Raw genomic sequence first — 19,739 nt, 5'->3', positions numbered from 1 at the left:
CATTATGCATTTGGTATTTAGGAAATCTAGACTTAAAATTTTTTACTCTTTTTAAGAAAAATGCTGCTTAATTTTTAGCTAGAACAGTTGAGGTGAAGCTTTTGACTTCCAGCTTCATCAGGCTGAAAGACCTGTGACATTTTCATTTGCACCAAGTTTTATACTGATTTTTTCCCTCTTTTATGAGTGCTCAGACTTTAATTCTCCTTTTAAAAAACAGAAAGAAGGGAGTGAGGTCTTTATGGCCTAGTGAAATGTGTGATGTTTTTATGTCTTCAGAAATTTATTAAAGCACTGAAATTTATTTTGAAGGCGTTTTAGATATTCCCATGATCAGTTGGGTTGTAATGCTGGTGTCCAGACTGCTGGATTATGTAGCTACGGTTGAAGATGAAGCAGCCACAGCCAAGAAACCTCTGAATGGAAAAGAGAGGGAACGATTTTTGGCAGGTACATCACATTTATTAACAAAACTTGATTAATGAGTATTGCTCTGGGAGCTGTTCAGATACCTAAAATGCATTTTCTATTCACTTGAAAAAAACTATTTTAAAAATACATGTTGTGATCTTTTTATTTTCCTTCTTCTCTGGTTATTTACATCCCCATCTCCTCATAAATATGATCTCTTTCATTTTTTCAAGTGAAAAATGCAGGATTGATTTTCGTTTGTAAAATGTCTGTATATTGCCCTGTGACTGGATCTTTACAATGGAGAGTGCACCGTGTTCCATGATTTTGTATTGTGAGAAAGGGCCAGCAGTGTGACTTCATAAATGTTTTCATGTTTGTATCCACTATTTTAAAATCTGTTTTTTGTCTGGTTTTTTGTGTATTTCATAATATTAGTAGTAGTAGTAATAATAATAATAGTAACAACAACAACAGTAATAATAATAAGTACCATACATTGTTATTATTATTATAATCATCATTATTATTGTTATTATTATTAATGTTATTATTTTTATTAGCTATGGTTTTCTTTTAATATCTTTTCTAAGAATAAAAGTTTTTACATTATGAAGCTGTTAATCTATTTTTATTTAGGACAGAGTTGCTTGCCTGCTTATATGTTCTAAGAATAGTGAGAAAAGATGGCACTGCATTTTAAAATCACACATATGGTACTATAAGTGGGGATAATTGAATAATGCTAAGAGTTAGATTTAGTTTATTTCTTTAGTACTTATTTTTGGAGATGCTAACCATTGAAACAAAGGCTTTTCTCTAGAGTCAAATGAGGTTTAATAAGATGGACTAATTTTTTAAAATTTTATTTCCATTAGGAAACCAGTGGAGTTTTATAAATAATAGCCTTCACACTCAGAGTCTGAGCAGATCGACTAAAGGCAACAGTAGCCTTGATAGACTGTATTCCCGAAAGATCAGGAAACAGCTGGTGCATCATAAACAGGTGACTTCCTGCACGGTAGTGGCTATTTTCAGAGAAGTATGTCTTATATAAAGGATATCTCATTTCTTGAAACAACAGCTTTGGCATTGGGACTCATTCAGCCTTGCTTTTGCATAGGTCTGATTCTGTAGCTGAAGGCTGCCTAACTTCTTTGACATTCATCTAAAACCATGGGGCAAGGGATCTGCTGGAAAAACAAGTATTGGAGTGTACTGTTGTACTCTATTGGACAATAAATATAATTTATGTACTTTCTACATAAATCTGAGTACACCCCAGTGCAAGCACCTAAGCTGTGATTTAAAACTATTTTAAAGGCTCAAGTTACAGTTTGAACTGAAGATTGCTATCATGAACATACTGATCCTTTTAACATCTTATTGCTTAAATTTTCATTTATTCCTATTAACATTTTCTTTTAGCAACTTAACTTATTAAAAGCAAAACAGAAGGCTTTGGTGGAACAGATGGAAAAAGAGAAAATACAAAGCAACAAAGGATCATCATACAAACTTTTAGTAGAACAGGCAAAACTAAAGCAGGCTACTTCAAAGGTATGATGCTCTGAAACTGTAACTGACTTCTTGTGTTTTGTGTGAAAAGACCTGTTCCTGCAAAGTCATTTTTGTCTTACTTTGACCTTATTATAAAAAGTTGTTTCATCACGGCTGTTATCAAGTATATTCTAATACTGAAAAAAAAGCAGCCATCTGGAAATTTATTGCTCTGTAAAAAGCAGTTTATCATTCTACAGGGATCTTTTAGGTAGTCAAGTTCAAAATTGCTAATAAACTTGTAGCTTTGGGAATGCCAGTCATGTCATTAAACTTTGGGTAACATATAGCAATAGAAAGGTAAAGTAGTACTTTATATGGCTAGCTTTTATGCATGATGCTCTTCTAGATGCTTTCCTGGTTGAGTAATCAGAAAATAATTCTGCCAATGTCTGTCTTCCTAACTAAATAAATATGACTTCTGAGAATTATTTTTAAAATTTGTCATGAGCTCCTTAGTTTCTTGAAGGTACCCACCACTTCAGTTGTGGTATCTTGCAGTAAGCCCCAGATATTGAGGGTTGATGATGTAATTTAAAGAATTGCTTTGGTTGTAAGAGGAGATGCTGAAATTCAGGGCTTTCATGTGGTGACACCATGGACTTCACAGGGAGCACAAAAAATTTCTTTAGCTACCAAACTTAGGTGTCTTTTGAAATTTTTATTCCCTAGTTCAATAAGTACTCATGTCTATTCAGATGCCTGAAAATAAGTCTGTGAAAAGAGATTACATGACGTTGGACCTTACAGGCAAATCTAAAGGGAAATCTTAAAACTTCCAATTATTCTGGAAAAAAATCATCACTAGCACAAAAATAAAGCCCCAAGTTTTCACTAACTGTGCTTGTCATGAGCTGTTCTTTCCTGCACAATCTTCTGCTTTATTCCAGCAGGTTATACCAAGGGAGCTGCTCAACTGGTGGCCCCTTGATTAGTCTTTAAATGAGTTACTGTTTGAACTGTGCTGTCTAGCTGATTTAGGTTTCACTTTATAGTAGCCATGTTGCATTAAAAAAACTGTGTTAAACTAAAGATCTTTCCTCTTGTAGTTTCTTAACTTGTAGTTAAGCTGTTACTGTGCCCTTGATAGTTGTATTTTATGCAGGTTTTGCAATTTTGCCTACTAATCACTTTTAGTTATGATGAACTGTGAGTGATGCAAAACATACACTGCATTTAGGAGAAAGTGAAACCTTTTTCTTAATAAATAGCTCTCTCCTTGATCTAAGTCAGTAGCTGCTGCTTAAGCGAGATTGTAAGAGGCATTTGTATTATCTAATGACTGCTAGTGTAGCTGATGCAATGAGCTGGGCTGCTAAATGCCCTTAGTGGATGAGAGGATTAATAAAAGCATATTCTCTTCTCCATCACATTTAGGCCCTCTGTCAAAAAGGTTGTAGTCCAGAGCCATGATCAAAAATCAAACTAGTTCCATTTATGGTGTGGTTAATGCATACTTTGTATCATGGCAGTATTAAGAAATTTAGAAATTACTGATGATTTATCAAATGTGAAGAACTGAAAAGACAGTGTTCTTTTAAGAATAAATTTCCATAATGGCTATTTTTATATGCAGTTTGTTTTATGATAACCGTATCTCTATGTACAGGTGTGAAAGTATGAAAGAAAATTTGCAGATATGTATTTTCAATATGTGTCATGGCATACATAAGGCTTAATTGGCACTTCTGCAGAACTGAATTTGATTATGCATTTTTCATCTGAGATAACAAGCTGCCAAAACAAATTTCAGCCAATAATTCCGTTCTGGATTCTTACATATTTTTAGACTTCCTTCTATCTTTTTAAGAAGTTTCACAGTCTCTGTTATCACTGCCACACTGATTCATGGGGAAAAGATTTAGAGGTCAGTTTTAAACTGTAACTGTTGTTTCAAATTTAATTTCTGCAGCACTTCAAGGACTTAATACGCTTGCGGCGAACTGCAGAATGGCCTCGTTCTTCTCTAGATACAGAAGTATCAACAGCAAAGGAAACTCCAGAAATTGAACCACTTCCCTTTACACTGGCACATGAACGTTGCATTTCTGTAGTGCAAAAGCTGGCACTCTTTCTCTTGTCCATGGACTTTACTTGTCATGCAGATTTGCTTCTTTTTGTTTGTAAGGTAAACAGAGTATGGATCATCACTACATAGGTGCTGTAGCAACCACATTAAATTAGTTCTCTATTACTGCTTTTTTGCTTGTTTGATGGTAAAAATTAGCTGCAGCATTAAAATTTCTAATAATTTCTGGTGAGGTGGTTTTTCTGATCTGTCACTTCCTGTGGGACTTAAAATAAGGTGGCTTCAAAATTGCATGGAAAAATTAACTTTAAAAAAATATATTCATGTAATTACACTCATAAAAGTCTAAAGTGTAAGCTGGTAAAAGTACCTGATCTATTTGTAAGCAAAATCTAATAATTCTAGGAAATAAATTCATTATATACTTTCATAGGGTTAACGATGAATAGGTATATATTTATCTTTCTTTTTTTTAATAGGTTCTTGCTAGAATTGCAAATGCTACAAGACCAACAATTCATTTATGTGAGATTGTGAATGAGACTCAATTAGAACGATTATTGCTGCTTCTTGTTGGAACTGACTTTAACAGAGGAGACATCTCTTGGGGAGGAGCATGGGCTCAGTATTCTCTGACTTGTATGCTACAGGATATTCTAGCAGGTTTGTTTTAAGTTCATATTCCTCAGAAGGTATCTTGCACTTGAATCTTTCTTCCTTTAATATTCTGGAGGGGTGGTTTATCAGTATGTTAGAACCTGCTGACAGTCCAAATTATAAAAAACCCCAAACAAATCATAACATTTAGGTTAGTGCATAAAAATGTGATTTAAAATTGCAATTAGAGTGACTCATATATTAAAAAGTTCATTTTTATATGACCATGATTATTTGAAAATTATTCAAAACTCTTCACCTTGAAGAAATAGCCCTCAGAGAACTTAGATGAAAAAGTGACAGTTGCCATAGACACTGGGATGCTAATTTGTAATGAGAATAAAGCTTGAAGTGAAGTTATCTGCTTAATTTATTACCTAGGAGAGTTGTTGGCACCTATAGCAGCTGAAGCTATGGAAGAAAGTGCTTTGGGAGAAGATGCTGGAGCTTCAGCTGGAGATTCTGATGACTCTCTCCAGCAGTCCACAGTTCAGTTAGTAGAAACCATAGATGAGCCTTTGACACATGACATCACAGGTAAATTATTTCACAATTCTGTATATGTGTATTTATTGAAAAGAGTAACAAAAAAATTTGACTCATCTCTCAAGGTATCAGCACAAGACTCTTTGGTGATAACATAAATAGCTTCTGATAATATAGGCAGATTGAGTATTCTTCAAGTTAGCTTTACATCTGACAAGTAAAGATGAGTTATTTTTCATCGTATTTTTGAACAGGCAACTTGATTGCTTATTTTAACTTTTTTCGCAAAGTTGTAATATTAAAAAGCTTAAAATTCTGTTAAGTATATTATACATCCTTGTTTTTATAATTTTACTTGCTATTGTGTAGTGTGTTTGGTTTGGTTAATACTCTTTTAATGATTCGAGGTGCTCCACCCTTGTCATCATTGGAAAAAGATAAGGACATTGATCTTGAATTACTGCAAGACCTGATGGAAGTCGATATTGATCCTTTGGATATTGATTTGGAAAAAGATCCCCTTGCAGCCAAAGTCTTCAAGGTATGTCACACCTTAATTTTCAGGATAACCTTTACATGTGAGATAGAAAAATTCTTATTCTCTGACACTTCTTCAGTATTGGTATGTCTTAGATCTGCTACTAGTTTTTTATTATGTTTAATGTGGACTGACAGGAAAAAACATAAATATTCACATCTCAGTTGAACACAAAATATTTTGCTTTTGTATGAAGATGCTTGTGTAAACAAGAGGTTCTGAGTTTACTCACACTTCAGCACGTCTTGAAGACAGCAAAAGCATAATAGAAAAATAAGATCTAGTCTTGTCCTTTTTATTAAGAATAGAGCACCATTTCTGTGGCTGATATTAAAACAAATTTATATTGTTAGTATTGCATTTTAAAAAGGAAGCTAGCAGTAGCTTGTGCTCAGATTGACTTCAGGTTATGAAGGGAAGCAACTCACTTCAAAGTTTACTTCACTCGGGAAGAAGAAAATTGCAAAGTACTTTTATACTTAAGATGAAGGCTAAGCATACAGATGTTGTACAATTGCAATATTGTATATGAAAAGCCAAAAATATTTAGACTTCAAAGAAACACAGTTTTCTTAATGAAATATTGAGTCTTTGCTCTCTTTAGAAGGATGACATTTGGAGTTTTTCCATGCCCCTCATTATTGACTTAAACCTTTTGTTTGAATGAACCTAAACGATCTGTCTCGTCACTTGCTCTGAAAACAGTTAATTTTTTTTCTGTGTTCCCTCATATGTAATTCTACCAATTGCCTATCATGTAAAGATTTTTTTCATTAAATCTGTCTACCACCAAAAATTACACTTACTGCTGAATTTCTGTGTTACTGATGTTTCCTGCCTTCCTTATTCTCCTATCATGTCATGTGGCAGTAGTCTTTAGTCAGCTTCATCCAAGGTACCTTTATTGTCTTATTACCTGCTTTGATGTCTACCAAAAACAGCCATAAAACCACTTTTTCATTCTTAATGCTTCTTAATATTTGCTTCTGTATCTGTAAAATGACAGTTATTGGATCTCACCATTAAAAAGAATGGCATATGCAAATTGCCTTTATACAATGTTACATTACTTTTTTTCCTTGTGATCCATATGCTTTCTTAGTGTCTTAAATTATGACACAAGTAGAGATTACTCAACTGTTGATTTTTCAGGACCCAGTACAAATAGTCCCTGAGCCTTAATGAGGCTTCAAGGTACTTAATTAGTACAGTTAATAGTATAGTATTCTGTCATGATAAACATCTGTGTAATACTCTACTTCCATATTTGGTAGTATGGTACAAATGTATGAAGAAAAACTGATGATAACATTTTCAAATTGGCTTCTTGAATCTTTGAGGCAGCTAACTACACTGCTGGATTTTGACAATCACTAAGGCTTCGGTAGCTTATACTGCAATAAGAATTGAAACCATTTTCTAAAGCTATGGAACCAGTCTTCTGGTTTTAATTTTTTTTTTAACTTCAAAGTTTGTTGTTAGTCATTAAAAACTTCTGGCAATCTAAAGGCTTGCTGTTTATTGTTTTTCCTTGGTTTTTTGTTTGTTTTTTAAGCCTATAAGCAGCACCTGGTACGATTACTGGGGTGCTGAATATGGTACCTACAATTACAATCCTTACATTGGTGGTGTTGGAATTCCAGTTGCAAAACCACCTGTAACTACAGAGAAAAATGGATCACAAACTGTCAGCATATCAGTCTCTCAAGGTAAGCAATGAATTAAAGTTTTGTTTGGAGTCTCTTTTCTGCAATATTATATTTGAGGCTTTAGGACAAGAAATTATTTTAGCAACATCTATGTGTTTTAAGGGGAAAGAATTAAATTTTTTTATATACCACATATTTTTCCCTGTAGTAACTGAGAGAATATAATGTGAAACTTACATTTTTAAAAAAGCCCAACATAGCAGAAAATCTTGCTTTCTAACATTTTGGAATGCGCTTCTAGGCAGTTTTAAATCTTTCCCGTTTTCTCAGGAAATTTTGGAAACTCTTTTCTAGTTGGCTCTACCCCAATGGAGTGAAGTGGCACACTCGTTCATTTGTAGGAGTACTGCTGAACTGGTTGATGGATTTTTCTTCTGCCACACTGGGGAAAACAACTTTTTGGTTCTCATTTGAGAACTGTTGCCTTAGGAAGAAATGACTTGAACATATGCAGATTGTCATATGTGATAGTAAAGTGAGGTGGAAAGAAATCTCTGTGTGTTTCATAGAAATGCAGTACTTTAATAATTATATATTTCAGATCTGTAAGAATGTTACAGAAAGAGGAGCAATTTGAAGGCAATATTAGCTCAGTTGTTTAGAGCATGGTGCTGATGACACCGAGGTTGTAGGTCCAATCCCCATACAGGCTATTCTCTTAGGAGATGGACTTGATGATCCTTGTGGGTCCCCTCCAATTCTGAATATTCTGTGATTCTGTAATTATGTATGTCCTTGATATAACTCAATTTTACCTTTTTGGTTGCCTTTTGTAGCTTTAGATGCACGTCTTGAAGTTGGACTTGAGCAGCAGGCTGAGCTGATGCTGAAAATGATGTCCACACTGGAGGCTGATTCCATTCTACAAGCATTGACAAACACATCTCCTACATGTAACTACACGTTGTCAAATCATTCTCTTCACATAATGATCATGATGTTTTGAAATTTGTAGTAATGTTTTCTGCAGCCACTTAGTAGCTAGAAAAAGTTACATTTTGCTTGAACTTTCTTATTTGCCTGGACCTCAGATAGTTCTTTCTTCAGATTCCTGAGTAACTTACATGCCTGTATTTAAGACATTTTGTGAAACAGTCAACTGTGCATGTGGGTTATGCTGCAAAGGAGGGAAAATGTGAAGAATTTTAGATCTAGGTACAAGTGATCATTAAGCTTCCTGTGTGAAGCTTCATTCTTGGTGTTTGAAATCGCTTTGCATTTGGCAGTTACACCTACTAAGTGATGAAAGTGAAAATACTTGAATTCAATTTTGAACTCGGCTATTCAGTTACAAAAACACCACAGAGCGTTTTATTTTAGAAAGTTTTTTGACTGAGTTGTGCTGCCCATCTTGTTAAATTGTGTTTCTTTGTATCCCTCTGGATACCTTAGTGTACATGTAGTCATTGGTTGAGTATATAGTGATGGAGTAAGTTTAGTGACATCTTCAGGCTTTATTCTCTGGAAGTTCATTATTGTCTGCAAGAGTTGTACTGCAGTTTGTGAAAGAACAGTTCCAATTGTTTGTCTTACCATTTTGTTACTGCTGTAATAGCTGTGAAAATATATCTGTGTAGAGTCAGTTCCAAACAGTTCTTGTGAAGATGGAAATGTCTCAAAGTTTGCCACTGCTATGGTAGGTTTGCCACTACTGTGGTAGTCAGTTGTCCAATTCTACTGAACACTACATTGAAGATGTTCTTCTAAATTATAAAAAACTACCTTTCACTTAAGTATAAAAATGCAAAGAAATAATAATTAAACTACTTCTGGTAACTTCTCAAAATAATTAATGGGTGCATGGTACCCTGTTTTGTGTTCTAGTGACACAGTCTCCCAGTGGCACAGATGATTCACTGCTGAGGGGATTACATGCTGCTAACCAAAATGCCCAGCTGATTGTGCAGTTGTCATCCATACCTATGCTGAGCGCTTGCTTCAACAAACTCTTTTCCATGCTACAGGTCCACCATGTTCAGGTAGAGAATTTTGAACTTTAAATGTTCTGATGGTATTTACCTCTAAATTGGAGAGTTGTTTTCGTCTACTTGCTACTTAGGATTCAAGTAATCTATTATGTTATGTGCTGTATTGCTTATGAATATGTCATGGACAACAGTGCTGATAATGTAATAAAAAAAGTGCTGAAAGCTTTTGTCAAAGTGGACATTGCTTGTTGCACTGGAAAATAATATTTTCATATTTAAAAACAAGCTTGTATGTCCACTGAATGATAATTGGTTGCTTATTAATAAAAAATGTCACTAAATGACACTTAATTACAAATGGAGATTTGTGGAGATTTTCAAAACTCAGTTGAATAAACCCCTAAGTGACCGAGTCTGATATCTTCTGTGGCATTTTTTTGAGCAGATTGGATTGGATAACTTCCAAAGGTTCCTTCCAATCTGAATTATCCAATGATCCTGTATGTTACTAGCAAATTCAAAAGTTTGCTTTTTGAAAATCATTGAATTAACAACACTTTTCTTGATTCATGCAAAGGAATGCCACGCATGCTATATATGTAATGATTAGATGCCTGCCTGCCTCTTGATATTTTGATAGAGTGGCTGACTCCATCCCTCAGTTGTTCTTTAAATATCTCATCCAAAATACAGTTTCTCACATAAACGTCCTTGATGCTTCCCCAGAATATCTAGAGAGTTATTTTCCTCAGGGGAATTATTCAGAGTAAGCATCAGTGTCTCTGAGGTTCTCATTAAATAAATGGGCTCTTTTGAATAATTTTGGTTGACTGGGAAACATCACTTTAATAACATTCCAAAAGCTTCCATACAAATCTGTTAGCGCACCTGTACGTTACAGGTATAAGGTATACCTTTACTTCATAAAGGTATTTCTGAGCAGTGTGTAAAGCTGCATTTTCTTAATATAAGTTTGAATAAACTTCTTCAGAGAAACTATTTCGAAGAAATTTGGAAGAAATTACAAAAACAATAGCAGAAGCATTTGCTAGTTTAGGCTGAATTTGCCTTTAATATTATTAAATAAATTTAAATTTAGCAGAGTTTTAAAATCCAGTAAAGGAGAGCGAGCGTGTGTGTGTGCAGTGAAACAGTAGCAGCTGAGAATGTAAATCAGACTTTAAAATTAAAACTTTGATGCTCTGGGGTTCTGAGTTTGGTCTCATAGTAGGTTTTTTCCCCCTTTCTTTCAGCTTGAATCCCTATTGCAGCTATGGCTCACATTAAGCCTGAATTCCAGCTCCTCTGGAAGTAAAGATAGTGGTGCTGATATTTTCCTTTATAATGCTAACCGAATACCTGTTGTTTCCCTGAACCAAGGTAAAATACATTAAATATGGGACATAAGTTTGGATTTGTTTGTTGGTTTTTTTAAATACTCAATTTTTACTAATAAGCAAAAAGTATTTTTTTATAAGATCAGTGTTGAGATAATTGCTGTGTTCTTATCAAGAACTTTTGGTCTCATTTTCTTCTTAAAGTGGAAAATACATTACTACTGTGTAACTGAGAGTTGATTCGTTTCATTTTTATAAAGTTATTAGAAATTAAATGGTAAAATTTGTGGTTCCTAACTCATAATTATTACCAGGAGGATTCCTTAAAATACATTTCTTAGTCTGAGATGAACTGTGCAGCAGTGTGCACTTTTCTGATTAATTTCATCTCCTTTATAGCATCCTATGATCTCTCGCTTAAAGGAGTCAGCAGAGTGGGAAAGTGCCATTACTGTTGATCATCACACTGCTAATCTAGTATGAAGAAATACTGAACACTTTTTTCTTGCAGTATGTTATACTATATAATTAAGTAATGTGGTATCTTGTGGTGATAATCCAAAATGTTTTAGGCATGATATAATGAACCTGTTACACAGACTTCCATGAGAATATTTGAAAGTTTCTTTGCATTGTTTTCTTTGAGATGTTAGGGTCTGCATGCTGTACAAAGTTCTGTGGACCAGTTCCTGTGAAGTGTTGGTGAGGTTTCTTTTCATAATTTCCTGCAACAGTGGTTGTCAAAACAAAATGAATGCAAGGAACAATAATATTAAAAACAATGATCAGCATAGCACCTTACAGTAAAAAGTAAAAATTTGTAGTAATACCTTGAAGATTAAAACTTAGAAAAAACTGTTTTTCCTTACAGCTTCAGTCACTAGCTTCCTGTCAGTTCTGGCATGGTATCCTAATACTTTACTGCGGACGTGGTGCCTTGTGCTTCACAGCCTAACGCTCATGACAAATATGCAGCTTAATGGTAAGTTTGATTGGTTTTCTTATGTTGACAGTTTTAGTGATGTACAAATGAGTGTTGGTTCCATTAAAAGACTTGCAGAACATTCCTTTTGCCATATGCATGCTTTTGTTCTCCATTGACTTCGGGCTTTACAAGATGAGCTCCTTGAATTGCTTGTACCATGGGAAACAGAAACCCTTATGGTAAAAGAAAATGTCATTATAAGCAAGTCAACAGTGTCTTCTGAAAAACATTTTAGGACTAGCAAATGATTTCTGGGAATTAGGTTTTGTAGTATGAGTAGACGTAGCAGAGGGGAATCATTGAGTTGCTATGAGTGAGATTGAAGTTCCTCTGACAGAGTAGGAATATTTTTGTAAATATGCAGGCACCAGTCACTGCTTATATTAAGCTATCTCAAAATAAACCCCCAGCAGCTGAATCTATTAAAATAGAAATCCAGCCATTTAGTTTCCTTATGCATACCAGTATATCTCACATTCTCTATATTGCTCCACAACATACTAGAAATAATCTCTCTTTGTGAATGAGATTTTGCCACAAAATTGGTAGGAATTAAGGGAAGTAGATTTTAAATGCTGCCTATGAAATTTTTTTCATATTTGCCATTTCAAATAATTGACTTTAAGATGCATTTTGTTTTTAAAATTTTTACTTTCTGCCCCCTTTCTTTGATGTTATTTGGAAATTAGTCTCACAAAAATCTGATGTCATTTTTGCCATCAAGTAAGGAAGTAGAGCTGCAAAAAACTAATGAGACTTATTATGCACAAACTGAGACTTCACTCTTATTCTTAGTATTTGAGAATAGAACATGGCCTGATTTCTGGTATAACTGCCTTCATTTAACAAGTCAAACTCTTCAGTTTGTATCAGTAGACTGGCAAGAATTTTCAAAATTTATGCAGTGTGTATCACTGGGTTCATATGCAAATATCTTGCAAGTGTTATGAGGCTCAGTGTTCTTCTCTGACAGACAGGCAGCTGTGTGTTTGCAAGAGTTTCTTTGTTAGTTGCCTGAGATCTGTAGGTGAATAAAAAGCTGCTCAGAAGTAAACCCTGTGGTTCATGGCAGGCACTCTTGAGCATATGAATGTGGTTGTGTGTTTTCCATGTGTAGGATTGGGACTTGGGGTTGAGTTGGAAAGAGTAGGACATGCAAGTGTCATGACCTGTCCCTAAGGACTGGGTTACAAGTTCTTGTTAATAGATCACTTGGGATGGGTTAGAGTGAAACACTCCTCTAAATGATCAATGTTCACATATGTATATATATATACAGAGTGAGAGATAAATATATAGATAAATACCTGTATGACAGGTTTATTTTAGAACAATTTGGTTGTAATGGAAAGGAGGTGTGTAGCTGTTTCAGTTATTATCTGTAAAAATGAAATAGTACAGAAATATAAATATATCACTTAGGAAAACATATAAGGAAAACAAAGAAAGAGAAAGAAAGGGTAAGAGTATATAGGAGGGAGGGAAGGTATCACCACCTGTGGATCAAGAGACAAGATTTGATTGTTGCAATTTAGATATCCATTGGTGGAATTGATGATCATGTTTTTGATCTATCAGGAGTGGTGGAAGCCTAGGAAACAGAGTTCAGTAGGTTAATAGACATTCAAGTTCAGCTGGGAATGCCCAGGTACCCCCCCACTGGGGGGGAGTTCTACATTGATGCAACACAGAATCATTCACAGTCTTCTGGTGGAAGGCCCCAGAAATGAGTCTGGGGGCACTGTGGTGTCCTTGATGGTTTGACACAACATGACAGTTCCCTCTTAAAGACAGTACAGTTGAGTCAGTTATGGCATACCAGAAGGGGTGAACACCTTCAGGCCTATGTGTGAATGTCCCTGTAAAACCCCCACGGGGGGTTGTACCCCTGAGCCAGTCACAAAAGGGAGAAATTGGTATGATGGCATTTTTCAAAAAGCATTGTTGCACCTCTGCAGGATCTGTTTCATGTTGTGTTTTTTTCTGTGTTTTGAACTGATTTAAGCAGTAGTATTCTACTACTGCTAGAGTAAGACTTCATGTTTAGTAAAGCTTGTTTGTTTGATCACTGAAGGGTATATTTTAGTTCAAATTCCAGTCTTCAGAGTTGTCATCTGTTAAGCTCCCTACAGTTTTATTCTGAGAAGTCTTTGCATCTGCCAAGAGCAAAGATTGTTTAGAGGATAACAGAACACTTGGTCTCTGTTTGACAAACTAAAAAATGCACTTGAGCCTTATTAATGTGTTGGATTAACAAAAAGAGACAAATCAAACTGTCTGTATATATTGCACCTACAAAATTAATCTCTATTTTCAGGAATACTGCCTTAGCAAGCTTGGAATACTGATTACATGCTTTTGGGGCTTTATATCTGTACTTATGGGAAAACTCAGAATTGTAGTCCTGAGCAGGCAGGTTTTGGTAACTGATTTAGCTCAGAATATTGCCACATAATGAAATAATTTAAGGGATTTGTACTATAAATATTTGCACTATAAATATTTGATTTACACCTAATGTTTAAGATTACACATGTAATTTTTATGTCTTCATTTTTAGCTGGTCCAAGCAATGCCATTGGAGCTCAGGAAAGTACTGCCCAATTGTTGGTGTCAGATCCCAACCTTATTCATGTGTTAGTGAAATTTCTTTCTGGTACTAACCCTCATGGAACAAATCAACACAGTCCACAGGTAATGAGCAATTAAAATAAGAGAAAAACTTTTTCAGTAGGATTTCAAGACACTTGACAGAAATATATGTTCATTCATAATGTATTATATTCTTGTCTTGTATCTTCTTCTAGTTATAGTCTTTGATTCTGATGAGCAGCTGTAGGAAAGTTCATGTTGTTGGTACACTCTCAGTAGTACTGCTGTATTTTCACAAATCTCCAGAGACTTGCCACAGGGAGAGGATGCTATATATGAATGAATTGTTCCATTCAGTTACTTTCTCAAAATCTTGTTGGGTTAGGATAAAAATGTCAATGGAGATTATTAATGAATTTTAATATCTAAGAATTCCTGAATTATACTTTCATTTTCTGCCTGTTTCTGAATTCATGTCGTATCTGCTGCCTCTCCTAATTTCAATTAATGTTTTCTTACTTTTTTCAATCTTTGCAATATCTATGAATAATGTTTTTTAAAAAACCCAAGTGAACTTAATTGTATGTAGTATTTGACAAGAGTCTCAGTTTGGGAGACAGAAAACACCTGGTAGTTCCAGGGGGGTTTTTTCCAGCAAATTTTCAATAAAATATATAGTAATTTCCAGAACTTTAACACTGCACAGTGCCATTGAAGTTCTTACTTAAGTATGCAGTAAGTATCAGATTAGCACAGAAGTGGATTCTGTATGGAGTATAGTTTGCATTACTGAAAAGAGTCTCAAGCTCAAAAGCAAGTCTTAGACAAAGAACTGAATTTCATGATTAATAGTAGAGAAACACATAATATAAATGGATACAGATTAGTTCTGTAAAGATTTTCAGAAAGCAAGTTAAGCTCTGTTCTTAGAAGACATTTGAAGGTTCTTGAAGACATTTCAATCATATATAATACTTCCTAAAATGTCTTTTCTTCCAGGTTGGGCCAACAGCAACACAAGCTATGCAAGAATTTCTTACTCGATTACAAGTGCATCTTTCTTCAACTTGTCCTCAGATGTTCAGTGAATTTTTATTAAAATTAATACATATACTTTCAACAGAAAGGTAAATCTTACATGTTTGTTTTCTTTCATATCCTCCTTTTCTTTAAAGTCTGTGTGATTATGCATGAAAACTCAATGAATGTGTGCCTTGTCATACTGTCAAGTTACATGTCAGTGGAAATCATGATTGCTGCTGCAGCACTAGCAGAAGGATCTGGACTGCTCTTGGCACATGGAAAAATGCATCTGGAATTCACACACAGCTGTCTGTGTGAGGGACTGTCAATAGAGGCACTAAAATTTTGAGTTGATTTTATTTATTTTATTTAAATCTAAGATATAAAACTTGTTGAAGTAAATCCCTTAAAGTAAGGACAACTGTTGTTGAACTTACCTATTAAAAGTATTCTGAGAAGTCTGAATTAATGAAAGATTCCAGAAATTATTCATAGACTGTGAAAATAGTACAGATGGCTTTTCTCACATGGTAGGATGAATTATGAGATTGCATAATTCTATTTATACAGTATTCATTTTATTGGTTTATCTTTGGTAGATTTTTTTCTCACCACATGACAATGGAAAACATCCTCTCTCCCACTCTCCTGGGGCCTATTGGTGCCCACTAGAGTAGAGAAGTGCCTCTGGCCAGGATAGAGATAAGAGCCTATAGCTCATCTTTCACAGTTCTGCTTCCTGAAGGCAAGGCCCATGGGCACAAGACTGTCTCCAGTGGTACACTGGAAATATGGCAATTGTTTAGTCTGAAATACACCAGGAATTATTTCTTTCTGGTATTGATGTTCTGCTCATCTCCTGACAAAGGCTTTGTTTAGTTTGGGATGAGCTGCCTCAGTTCCAGGCTCCCAGTAGGTGGCACTTTGGTGTTATCTGTTGTTTAATCTTACAGAAAATGGTTTCTGCCTTCTCCAAGAGATTTTACCTTTCAGACTTAAATTATAGGAGTGATATTTACCAAGTTATATTAATTATTTCTACAAGACATGTCATAATACAATAAAATCATTAATTCAGAGTGATCTGCATGCCAGAATTTGTTTAAAATAAGCTAATGAGACCACTAAAAGGGAAGTTTTTGAAACGTGTTAGGGTTTTTTTGTGAAATTACATGAAATGGAAACAAAGCACCAGAAAGGGATTTAGATGATAATTTCTGAGAACACAGATAACTACTGAGCTGTACTGTGTCTTGTCTGGTCATAAGATTGACTGTAAAGAAAAGCAGTATTTTACGGTTGCAATTACTTAAATTTCAAATATTTTTTCAGAGCTGTTTCTATAAACTGTTTTGTTCTGTATTTAATTTGAAAAGCTAAAATAACATGAATCAATGAGAAGATACAGAGAAGTATATGAAAATTCAGTACCTAATACAAGTTTTTAGATCCACCCATTCAAAAGGTTCCTTTTGTAGTTCACCACTATATGTGTAAAAGCAATTGATAAAATAAACTTATTCCTAGGATAAATCCTTTAAGCGATCAACCTACAAGTACCAGCCTCTGATATTTTAAGTACCTTCTCATGGTCTTATGTATATTTACTATTTATATAGGTAAAACTTGACCATTCTTCTTTTTATGTCTGGGTGGGGAGTGGCCAGGTAGGGGGACAAACAAAAGACCTATGGGAAGAAAAAAATCCATAATGATTTCCTATTAGCAACTAAAGAATCCTCATGATATTAAAGTATTATGTGACTGCTTTCCATGAGGTTTTCTTGCAAATGTAGGAAACTTCATCAAGAACTGAGCAGGACTGTTCAGTCTATATATAGACTGTTTCAAGTCTTCACCTACCAAATTAACTGAATTGCAAAAATTAAAAAGATGAATCCTAGACTTTTACAAAGTTAGCCTCTTAACCCTTAGTGGTATCATGAAGGTGGTTGCATGAGCAGGTTCTGCAGGCTGTTAAATGACCAGTATATTTAAAAATTACAAAAGCTTGATGCAGGTGAAAGATTAGATTTTGCTTCAACATGCATTTCTGAAAATAGTTGTATTTTTGTTTATTAGAAGTCTGGTGTGCTTTTGGATTCTTAAAAATCAAAGAAAAAGACCACACTCAAACCACCAAACCTGTATAACTTGTAATGTCTCTTTTTCTTCCTTTTTTTTTCTTGTTTTGTTTCTTTCAGGGGTGCTTTCCAGACAGGCCAGGGACCATTGGATGCTCAAGTGAAACTCTTGGAATTCACCCTGGAACAGAATTTTGAAGTTGTATCAGTTAGCACTATTTCTGCAGTAATTGAGTCCATAACTTTCCTTGTGCATCATTACATTACGTGTTCGGACAAAGTCATGTCTCGCAGTGGCTCAGACAGCTCTGTGGGTGCTCGAGCATGTTTTGGAGGGCTCTTTGCCAATATCATCCGTCCAGGTGATGCCAAAGCAGTTTGTGGAGAAATGACAAGGGATCAACTCATGTTTGATTTATTGAAGCTGATCAACATTTTAGTTCAACTGCCACTTTCCAGTAACCGAGAATACAGTGCCCGTGTTCCAGTAGCAAGCAGTACTACAGACAGTGTGTCTGATGAGGAGAAGGTGTCAGGAGGCAAAGATGGCAATGGAAGCAACCCTAATACTCAAGGATCAACTGCATACGTGGCGGACTTGGTGTTGGCCAACCAGCAAATTATGAGCCAGATTTTGTCTGCACTTGGCCAGTGTAACAGCAGTGCTATGGCAATGATTATTGGTACGTGTTTTCTGAGTAACATGGAAGGTCTTTTGGGTGGTGAAGCATTTAAAACTTCTGAAATATCATAGGCTGGGTGTAGATGTGAAGGAATGTATTGCAGGATTGACAGGAAAGAAGAGACAAAGGTAAAGGGGAACAGATGCATGAAAAAAAACCCTAACAGAAGGTGGGAGACAGTAATTGAAACCAAACAGGAATGCATTTGGCATTTGAATTTGCTGAATCTCAAAATTTTTAATGTGAAGGACCTCTGGAGATTGTGTAGTCCAGCTTTCCTGCACAAACTCAGAGCCTGCCTCAGTTGAGAGCAGGTTGCTCAGTACCTTGGTTCTGTTGGGTTTCTAATTCCTCAGGGGTGGAAATTCCACAACTGCAGTAGGCAACCTGTGATAATGATCAATCATTCTTAAAGTAGAATAGTTTTTTTCTTATGTTTAAGTGGAATTTCCTGTATTTCAGTCTGTGGCCATCACATGCCTCTATGCATGAATTAGGGTGAGTCTTCAGTTTGTACAAGACACCTTACCTCAGCTGTTTGCCATGCATTGTATGCTCTTCTTTTTTAAAACACTTCGGGAAAACGCAAATTACAATTGTGTCCCTTTGATAGAATGCCTAAACTTTTCCTCTGTTTTACCAGAAACTTCATTAACATCATGTTCTAGGATTAGCCGTCTTATATTTGTGGGTAGGATCTTCCTGCTATGAACTAGTTAGGGAGATGATGATATTTAGGAAGCAAAGCTACTGTTTGTCAGGCATTTATCTGAGGTGCCTTTTCACAGAGAGATTGCCTGTCTTTGTGATTTACTTGTGTGTTGTGATGGTAGGATATAGAATTGATTTGCTCAGGTTAAACCACTGACTGAAATACCATGGATTTCTGTGTGTGCAAAACATTTTGCAGGAGGATAGACAAAGACCTGCACTTCATTTCAGGTGTAATAGTTGTAAAATTTTGTTCTCTTTATAGTGATTCTCTGGCTTTGAAGCAGGTTGCTCTGACCTTTTCTGTGCTGCCTCTTTTAAGCAGATATGAAACTTAACCAGTGCTATTATCAGGAGACAGTTCCTTGTCCAGTGAGCCCTCATTAGACGAGTGGTTTATTTCAGCATTAAAACAATTGAGGAAAAAGTAGTTATCTCTAGTAGTCAAATTAAACAGGAGGCAGGATTTGACAAGCCTGGATTATGTTGTTGGAAAATTCCAGAAATTAGTTTCAGAGTATCTCCTTCATCACTTAGAGTAGTTGGTGTCATATTGCAGATACACTATGAATACTGAAAGTAGTTTGTTCTGGGAATGGTGGTTTGTTTGTTCTGTATTTCTTTGGAGTGAAATTCAGATAGTCTTCTCAACTTTGATATCTTTCTAAACCACTGTTTTTTGTCCAGCAGTTGTTTTGCATTTCTTAAAGGCAGTTTGGAAAGATATTTTTTCAAAATGTTTTTCATTGAAATTAGGTTTCTGTGCCAGCTGATCCTTTCAATGGATTGTTCTTCCAAAGGGTTTTTAATATAGATTATTGAAAATAATCTGTCTGGGTATTTTGGGAAGATGTAACACAGCTATTTGTGGGTTTAGTTCCTTCAAGAAAAACATTTTAAGCTCTCTTCAGAATATTTCTGTGAAAAAAACATTTTGCAAGACTGTAGCCAGGGTTATATAGGATCCAAAAAATAGTTATCAGCATATAGTAGTAGACATGTAATA

General features: G+C 35.2%; 1 protein-coding gene across 8 annotated transcripts in view; it reads left to right on the top strand.

Moving 5' to 3' along the window:
- The window catches only part of BIRC6 (baculoviral IAP repeat containing 6), a 171,343-nt gene that overhangs the window by 64,665 nt on the left and 86,939 nt on the right, over positions 1–19,739 (top strand). For 7 of the 8 annotated variants that reach the window (XM_079332309.1, XM_079332311.1, XM_079332310.1 and 4 more), the window contains exons 32-46: positions 313–450; positions 1,290–1,417; positions 1,840–1,971; positions 3,884–4,099; positions 4,480–4,663; positions 5,039–5,194; positions 5,551–5,684; positions 7,237–7,390; positions 8,167–8,283; positions 9,215–9,369; positions 10,572–10,698; positions 11,527–11,637; positions 14,201–14,334; positions 15,232–15,359; positions 17,460–18,022. In XM_079332309.1, the coding sequence (XP_079188435.1) occupies positions 313–450; positions 1,290–1,417; positions 1,840–1,971; positions 3,884–4,099; positions 4,480–4,663; positions 5,039–5,194; positions 5,551–5,684; positions 7,237–7,390; positions 8,167–8,283; positions 9,215–9,369; positions 10,572–10,698; positions 11,527–11,637; positions 14,201–14,334; positions 15,232–15,359; positions 17,460–18,022 (2,577 nt within the window). The remainder of the gene's footprint in view (positions 1–312; positions 451–1,289; positions 1,418–1,839; positions 1,972–3,883; positions 4,100–4,479; positions 4,664–5,038; positions 5,195–5,550; positions 5,685–7,236; positions 7,391–8,166; positions 8,284–9,214; positions 9,370–10,571; positions 10,699–11,526; positions 11,638–14,200; positions 14,335–15,231; positions 15,360–17,459; positions 18,023–19,739) is intronic. The other variant, XM_079332314.1, reaches the window with a different exon arrangement.

Source organism: Erithacus rubecula (assembly GCF_903797595.1).
Source record: "Erithacus rubecula genome assembly, chromosome: 2".
Classification (NCBI taxonomy): domain Eukaryota; kingdom Metazoa; phylum Chordata; class Aves; order Passeriformes; family Muscicapidae; genus Erithacus; species Erithacus rubecula.
The sequence above is the reverse complement of the archived record's forward strand: the minus strand, read 5'-3'. Positions and strand labels throughout refer to the sequence as shown.